Here is an 8454-nt window from a genome sequence, read left to right on the forward strand (position 1 = left end):
TCCCTCCACTCCGCAGGCCGTGTAATCGAACACCCAGAGGAAGGCTGGCCGTGACTCGCTCCTCCCACATTTTAACTGAACTAGTTCTTTCTCTCCCTGAAGACTCAGAGCATAAACACGCTGAATTTACGGGTAGCGTTTAGAACTCCAAGTAAGTTCTGGTTTCTCATTTTTGTTTTCAATCTATGTGCTCTTCCAGGGAATCAAACCTATTACAGTTTTATCAGCAAAATGGGACTCTCTACCCATTTGGCGAGATGAACTACACCGGTATAAATGTGCGCACCGCGTATTTATGGGGGTGCGCTCGAGTGGCTAATTTCACTGATGTCGGATGCTAAGGACGTGCGCCTCGGCAACTGAAAATTACATCATCGTTGGGCTTAGACACAACTCGAACTTATGCGTGGCTGACAGCACCACTGATCGTGAATTCCAGTGACCTCAACTGGAAATAACTTTGAACAAAAAGCACCTCCTCGTATGTTTGCAGTGAAAGATCCAATTGGTTGAATACAAAACTGAATAAATAAGACACGGCAACAGGCTGATCATTCGGGCGGCGGTTGGAGATGTGTGTATGCCCAACGGTGCAGTGTGAACCCAGCCCCAGAGGACGGTCCCCTAAGTGCTCTCGGTTGGGGGCTGCCATTTACAATGCCTTGCATGTGCCGTGACAGTCTCAGCGGAGCATCCCACACCCCTTGCTCCCACACCTCGTGGGGCAGGGGGCCGAGCCCCCACCGGACCTTGTCTGAGCTGGAGGAGCTCCCACGGAACTGCGTGGCTGGCCGTGGGGAGGTGGGGCCTGGCCCTGTTCTCCTGACTCCTCACCCAGTGTTCTCTAACTCCAGCCAGCGGCTTTGATAGTCCATTAAGCTGATGGCTTGCAAAGGAAATTCTTTACAACTGTTATAAAGGTTTCATTACTTAAGTGTAATCAAGCAAAGCCACCAAGCCCCCTCCACTCCCCAAACTCTCAGACTTGCCAGGGAAGCGAAAAGTGTCCAGCTGACCCCGGGAGTAAATGCACCCAGCCCAGAAATACTTGGAGAATATACGGAAGGTTCTGGAAAAGGTAATGGTACCTCACAGTGAGTGACATGCTGCTCCAGAGCCTACCTTGCTTGTGTTCAAATCCCCACTCTGTTGCCCACCAACCGGCTGGGAGTAGCTACTCAATCTGTCTGGCTCAGTTTCCTTATCTGTACATAGGGTTGTTCATAGTCACCATCTCAGAGGTGGTAATGAGTTAGCTGATACAAAGCACTTAGAAGAGTGCTCAGCATGTACGCATGCAGTGCCTACTGTGTGCTGTAGATATAAAAATGAACCAAATAGGCAGAACCCCCTGCCCTCTTGGAGTTTGTATTTGGGGTGGGGGGCACACAGCAGACACTCTGCACAGCCGTTAGCCCCCAGTTGTGTCGGATGTTGCAGATCTTTGGCAATAAGCCACACACTGGCCGAGTGAGGGTGCGTCCTTCCCATGAACTTTGACTGTGGGGCAATACCTTGAAGCTGTAGTGTTTTGCCAACCAGCAATCGTTGGCACACAAAATGTGCTGCCAACAACCTTTGAAGTCCAGGAGGTGCTCTGGCCAGCCTTGTCCTCAATCGCACCCGCCCGTCAAGAAAAAGGCATTATGTTTTGCATCAGCAGTAAACTGGGTCAAAGTTTGTCAATCAGAAGTTGTGTAAGAACTCACTATGGCTGGTGCAGGGCCCGAGGTCTTCCAGCATTCATTAACAACTATCCGTTCGATGACTATCTCCTGCAGTTTATTGTGGGGGCTGGTCCAGAGCATAACCGACCCTGGCGGCGATCCACAGGCCTGCCCCTGACGTCAGGGGCGAGCCTCCTGGGTGCGGCCAAGGGGCAGGGCTGTTCTGGCCACGGTATTTAGAGCCAGGAGGCTCTGCCGCCCAGCACGGCCTTCCCACTGGGAGCTCGCACTCACCAGCGGGAAGAACCCGGAAAGGAACCCTTGGATCTCTGACAGAGATCTTCCAAAGGGAATAGAGGTAGGTAGAGCATTTATATTTACAATTCTAAAAATTACAGAGATGACATAAACTCATTTTCTTTTTTCCTTAGAGCAGTAACTATCTGGTGATGTGCAACCCCAGCAAGAGTCCATCGAGCGTGTGTGATGGTGCCCGTGGTTGTTTTTGCTCAGGGCGCCTGCGTTTTCTGTTGCAGGGAACCTTGGCGTGCGTGCCCCTTAGCGCTGCTCTGTGGAAATGCCTCCTCAGCTGCAAAACGGCCTGAACTTCTCAGCCAAAGTTGTCCAGGGCGACCTCGACAGCCTGCCCCGGGCAGTGAGGGAGTTCGTGGAGAGCAGTGCCAAGGTGTGTCAGCCTGAGTACCTCCACATCTGCGATGGCTCCGAGGAGGAGAACAGGCGTCTCCTGGAGCACATGGAGGAGCAGGGTGTCATCAGGAGGCTGAGGAAGCACGACAACTGGTACGCTAGGGGCTGCCCCACCCACCTCCTCCCCGGCTCGCCTTTCCCCCATCTCCTTGCTGTTGGCAGAGGGAGGGGAATGAAGGCTTCTCGGTGGGGGGCGGCGGGAGCAGTCTTGAAAAACTTACTAGGATGGTCAGAACCACACAGACTTGAATTTCCTGCCATCGGTAGAGCAGTGCAGGCCTGCAGTGAGAGATGGCACACACAGAAAGACTAGCTCTTAGTCTAGCAAATGTCTCCGCGGCCACGTCCTAGTGGGTTTGGTTGTTCACATTAATGGGGCGTCGTCAATGTGCCCGGCGTCCTGCTGGGGAAGAGTGTGATTGTGAGTAAGACTGGTCCATTCCTGACGATGCTTGGCTGACGGGGATCCTGTGATTTTGGCAGCTGGTTGGCACTCACTGACCCCAGGGATGTGGCCAGGATCGAAAGCAAGACGGTTATCATTACCCAAGAGCAAAGAGACACGGTGCCTATCCCCAAAAGCGGCGTCAGCCAGCTGGGCCGCTGGATGTCGGAGGAGGACTTCGAGAAAGCCTTCAACGCCCGATTCCCGGAGTGCATGAAAGGTGAGCGGAGCGCTTATTTGATCAGGCAAAACAGCGGCAACCCTTTTATTATTACATCTACCCTAATGGTAATTGTGATAGTAACGGAAACTCCCACGGCCTCAGACGGCTTTCGGCTCCATATGCGAAGCCGGCCGTGTGTTGAAAATGCACATCTCAGTCCCGCCTTTGCAGACTGTCTCGTATGAACACGAAAACTATTTCCATGCTTATGGACTTAAAATCGCTTGGTGGAGCCCAGTTGCACATCTCTGAAAACTGCTTAATCGTGGCAGGCTGTTCCCTTTCCAGCGGACTCCTCTAGGCTGGGGGGCTGGGGGACAGCAGGGTGCAGCGCCGTGTGAGAAGCCGTGAGAACAGGCCCACCCGGGACGGCGACGCCGGTTGCATTCGCGAGTCCAGGGTCGCTTCTCACCAGTCCCATCACTCCGGCCCCCCAGGTCGCACCATGTACGTCATCCCCTACAGCATGGGCCCCCTGGGCTCGCCACTGTCCAAAATCGGCATCCAGCTGACGGATTCGCCCTACGTGGTGGCCAGCATGCGCATCATGACGCGCATGGGCACGTCCATCCTGCAGGCGCTGGGCGACGGGGAGTTCGTCAAGTGCCTCCATTCTGTGGGGTGCCCTTTGCCTTTAAAAAGTAAGTGTGTTGTTTCAAAATCAAAAGTCAAGATAAAAAAGCGAAGCTTAACGGCAAACCCCAAACGGGGACGCGGCGCACTAACACGGGACGGGTCCTTGTTTACAGAGCCTCTGGTCAACAACTGGGCCTGTAACCCGGAGCTGACACTCGTCGCACACCTGCCGGACCACAGAGAGATCATCTCCTTTGGAAGCGGATACGGCGGCAACTCGCTGCTCGGGAAGAAGTGCTTTGCCCTCAGGATGGCCGGCCGGCTGGCCAAGGAGGAGGGGTGGCTGGCGGAGCACATGCTGGTGAGCCCGCGGGGACCCAGAGGTGCTGCGAGAGGCCCGGGGGCGGCAGACACGAACAGCATTGCGGTTCCCACGGGCAGGACCCAGCCCTGCCCCTGCACGAGCAGGCTCCCGGGCGGACGGGGAAATTCCGTCAATAGCTCTCAGTGCACGGTGCGTGTCCCCCTGCAGGACCTCGGACACAGTGAGGCCGGCAGAGACCTCCGGACTCCATTATTTTGGAAGTTAGTTTGTACTGATACCTGAAGAAGTAGATCTTGAGGGCCTGGCTTTTGGGGGCTTCTGGGCTAACGTGCTCTAGGAGAGAAAGGAGCAAAGGTGGTAATGACGCCTGTCGCCTCCAACAGATCCTGGGCATAACCAACCCCGAGGGGGAGAAGAAGTACCTGGCGGCAGCGTTTCCCAGCGCCTGCGGGAAGACCAACCTGGCCATGATGACGCCCACCCTGCCCGGGTGGAAGGTCGAGTGTGTGGGGGACGACATCGCCTGGATGAAGTTTGACAACCAAGGTGACTCTTTGAGGCCCAGCCGGTGGTATCAATGGGACTCGAGTGATTGTTGACCTCGAAACCTGCTAAATCCTCCTAGATCCACAGTGTTTGGGTTTTTAAGTCAGTTAGTTCAGAGTTTACAAAGCTTTAGAAATACGTATTCTGTAAGCATTCCTTATTATTCAATCTGGATTGAAGTGCGACCATATGTTGCTGTTTGTTTACATACATAAATTTATTAAAATGGTTTTGGTGGAAAAATGAAGAAGAAGAAAGAGTTGTAAAAAGTTTCAAAGTTGAATACGATACTTGGATCGTCAGGAGAAAAAAAAAGATTTGAGAATTAGGCACACAGATTAGTCTGGCAAGATATCAGAATGTATGTTACGCTTTGCTTGGCATTCAGTGCTACTTCTCCGGTTTGAAACTTTCCAGGTAACTTAAGGGCTATCAACCCAGAAAACGGCTTTTTTGGTGTTGCTCCTGGAACCTCTGTGAAGACAAACCCCAATGCCATCAAGACCATCCAGAAGAACACCATCTTCACCAACGTGGCCGCGACCAGTGACGGGGGCTTTTACTGGGAGGGCATCGACCAACCTCTGGCGCCAGGCGTCACGATCACTTCCTGGAAGAACAAGGAGTGGAGCCCAGAGGACGGTAAGTCCCCTCCAGAGGCCTTGGCACTCCGGGCTGCAGGCACCACCTGTTTGGGCCAGACGCGAAGGGGCTGCCCACTCTCTTGTTGTAGGAGAACCTTGTGCCCACCCCAACTCGCGCTTCTGCACCCCGGCCAGCCAGTGCCCCATCATCGACCCCGCCTGGGAGTCTCCGGAGGGTGTGCCTATCGAGGGCATCATCTTCGGAGGCCGCAGACCTGCTGGTGAGGTTCCCCTTTGTTCGGGCTGGGAAAATGGGAATGCTGGCTACCAAAGGACCTACGGTGGCATCTCTCCTTTGCCGTGACCTTGTCAGAGGGTGCCAAAGACCTTGAGCTTTCTCTCCAAAATTCCAGAATAATTGCAAAGCTCAAATGTTGAACCAAACCTGCAGGTCACCTGGGACCTTTCTGGATCCTTGGTCCAGTGTAGCTTGATCCCATTTGACTTTTTACTTTGTGGCCTCCATGGTGCAACTTTGAGCAGTTTTCTGCACTTTAGCTTGGTAAATGCAAAATTAGCTTGGTTACAAAGCTGCTTTTTGCTATGTCTTTCCATGTTGTGACATGACACCATTGGCCGTGGAGGATGAGTGTCAAAGCTTTTAAGGAACTTTTCTTTTGTCCTGCTAAAGGTGTCCCTCTAGTCTACGAAGCTCTCAGCTGGCAGCACGGGGTGTTTGTGGGGGCCGCCATGAGATCGGAGGCCACAGCCGCTGCGGAACACAAAGGTGAACCAATGTCTAGATTTGAAACCTCGGGGAAGGGGGATTAGAGCTTTCCCCACCACTGTTCCTCTCCCTCTCTGTGTCTGTATGTGAGAGAGAGCAAGAGAGAGAAAACCCAGCATGCTTATGTCAACAGCGATAGGGGCCAGTATTGCCTGGGAGAGCGTCACTGGCCAACAGCACCCCCCGCTCTGTTTAACAGGCAAAATCATCATGCATGACCCCTTCGCCATGCGGCCCTTCTTTGGCTACAACTTCGGCAAATACCTGGCCCACTGGCTGAGCATGGCGCAGCGCCCAGCGGCCAAGCTGCCAAGGATCTTCCATGTCAACTGGTTCCGGAAGGACAAGGAAGGCAGATTCCTCTGGCCCGGCTATGGAGAGAACTCCAGGGTGCTGGAGTGGATGTTCAACCGCATCAACGGGAAAGACAACGCCAAGCTCACGCCCATAGGCTACGTCCCTGCGGAGGGCGCCCTGAACCTGAAAGGCCTGGGAGACATCAACACGAAGGAGCTCTTCACCATCTCCAAGGAGTTCTGGGAGAAGGAGGTGGAAGACGTCGAGAGTTACCTGGAGGACCAGGTCAATGCCGACCTCCCCTATGAGATCGAGAGAGAGGTCCTCGCCCTGAAGCAACGGATAAGCCAGATGTAATCAGAACCAGTGAGCTCAACCTTCAAAATTGTCTCCTTTCCAATCCGTAAAAAAGGTCGGGTTTTCCTGAATCAACACTACCAGCGGCATGATCGTCACCACCCCAATGAGCAGATTCGAAAGGCACACTTTAATGTTTTCAGATAAAAACCACAGAGTACAGGCTAGTAGCTGATGAGATCGGGAAGGGAAATCTTAGCACGTCTCCAAAATTCATATCCGATGCATATTTTGTTCAACTTTAACGTCACTCAGGCATTTTGTCTTTTCAGTTTTTTTTCACTTTAGCTATGTCAGTTAGCTAGAATGCACAGAAAACATACTTGAGCTGTATATATGTGTGTGTGTGTGTGTGTGGTCTATTTGTACAGGTGTATCTGCGTGTACTGTTACCTGAAATATATTTAATACCTTTGGAAAAATCTTGGGCAAGATTACCTACTGGTTGTTGGTAGAAAGAAATGTTGCTTTGTTATTAATATGTGTGTTTAAATTATTTTTATATACCGTTTTTCCTTACCTTTACATAATTGCAATTTTTCCACCTTACTACTTCTTGGGAAAAAATTACAAAATAAACTTTTATAGAAAAGATGGATTTGCTTTGCTTGGTTTTTCTTACTTGAACCATCAAGAAAAAAGAACTCTGATTAAACACCTTGTATCCAAATCTCCCCTCCACCAAGAAGGTGGGACGTCCAGAATCACCCTTGAAGAGGGGCTGAGCTGCGGGGGGCCAGGGAGCACGAGGGAGCCGGGTGCAGAGGGATGAGCCCAAGATGGGGACACAGAGGTGACAACAGCACCACGCTTTGAGTTTTCTGAATTTAGCTGAAGCCACTAGTGGGCGCCCTTTGACAATTCTATCACACAAACCTTTAAATAGTGGGGCTTGTGCAGCTGCGCTGGGGGAGTTTAACATGTGCTTCTGGACAAAAATTCGGGCCCGGGGGCTCCGTCTCCCACAAGAATTGCACTGGGGACAGTTGCATAGGCTTTTGCCTTTTAACTCGTTTGAGCAACACTTTTCTCAACTGTCAGCCACAGGGAAGGACAGGGAGGATAAAAGGGGTCTTCAGAAGGGAAAGTCAAAGGGATCTCCGTCCTGCAGGCATTAACTGAGTGCCTTCTGTATACTCAGCAACACGCCAACGCAATCGGCTGCCCCGAGATGGAAGGCGGGTGGTTTGCCCCAGCTCTGCTCCACTCCCAGCATTTATGGGTGTTCCAGAACAGTCCAAACAAGCCATAAACTTCACCTTGCACGTTCGTTCTGAAGGTAAACACCACTTCCTTCAAGTTGCTTTTTCCTTTCCGGGCCTCGGCTGTGAGATTGGCTTCTCCCTCCGCCACACGCCAGCGAGCGGCTGGTTCTCACGTTAATCTCGACACCTCAGGCGTCCTCCCCTTCCCAGCGGGAGAAATTGCCGAGGCCCTTCTCCTCCCTTGCTCCTTCCCCAGCAGGCACCTTCCAGGGCGCAGGGCACTGGCGTTAGGACCTGGGGGATGGGCCGTGGCAGGCGCCCCTGACCCGAAAGCCTGGCAGAGGGCACCGAGCCGGAGCAGTAGCTTCTGCTTTGTCGTCGCCACAAGCGGGGGCAGTAAAGCGAGCTCATCCGGGGGAGAGGGCTGCCGCTGCTATCTCCCTGCTGCCTCCCCCCTTGCCCAGGGAGTGAACACTGGCAACCTTCTATGCACCCCAGCCCTGCCCCCAGCCAGCAGGGTCTCCTTTCATCCCGTCAGGGGTAATGACACCCCTGCTGACGTCTGGTGGCAGCCTCTCGAGTCCAGAGGGTCTGGATGTGAGTCTCGGCCACCTCTCCTTCTCGGGGTGCCCTTAGGCCATGGCACAAGACTCTGAGCCTCCATCTGCTCGACTGCCATGTGGGCAAGATGACCACACCTTCTCCAGGGGGTGTCGAGAAGACCCAGTGAGATG

At 53.1% G+C, this 8454-nt stretch overlaps 1 protein-coding gene across 1 annotated transcript; it reads left to right on the forward strand.

Annotated features, from left to right (window-relative positions):
- The first annotated feature begins 1929 nt into the window (after positions 1-1929).
- On the forward strand, positions 1930-7111 carry PCK1 (phosphoenolpyruvate carboxykinase 1 (soluble)). Its single transcript, XM_012656510.1, has 10 exons — positions 1930-2025; positions 2204-2468; positions 2859-3040; positions 3481-3684; positions 3793-3980; positions 4328-4490; positions 4908-5132; positions 5224-5355; positions 5766-5861; positions 6061-7111. The coding sequence occupies exons 2-10, from the start codon at positions 2245-2247 to the stop codon at positions 6513-6515; spliced, it is 1869 nt and encodes a 622-aa protein (XP_012511964.1). The 5' UTR covers positions 1930-2025; positions 2204-2244; the 3' UTR covers positions 6516-7111.
- The last annotated feature ends 1343 nt before the right edge of the window (positions 7112-8454 follow it).

Source organism: Propithecus coquereli, unplaced genomic scaffold, assembly GCF_000956105.1.
Source record: "Propithecus coquereli isolate 6110/MARCELLA unplaced genomic scaffold, Pcoq_1.0 Scaffold503, whole genome shotgun sequence".
NCBI lineage: Eukaryota > Metazoa > Chordata > Mammalia > Primates > Indriidae > Propithecus > Propithecus coquereli.

What these genes read in the sequence shown, in the direction of transcription:
- PCK1 (XM_012656510.1), top strand. Translation starts at nt 2,245, where the DNA reads ATGCCTCCTCAGCTGCAAAACGGCCTGAACTTCTCAGCCAAAGTTGTC. An exon ending in GTGCCCTTTGCCTTTAAAAA is followed by an intron (nt 3,685 to 3,792) that starts GTAAGTGTGTTG and finishes CCTTGTTTACAG; the next exon opens with AGCCTCTGGTCAACAACTGG. An exon ending in AGCCGCTGCGGAACACAAAG is followed by an intron (nt 5,862 to 6,060) that starts GTGAACCAATGT and finishes TCTGTTTAACAG; the next exon opens with GCAAAATCATCATGCATGAC.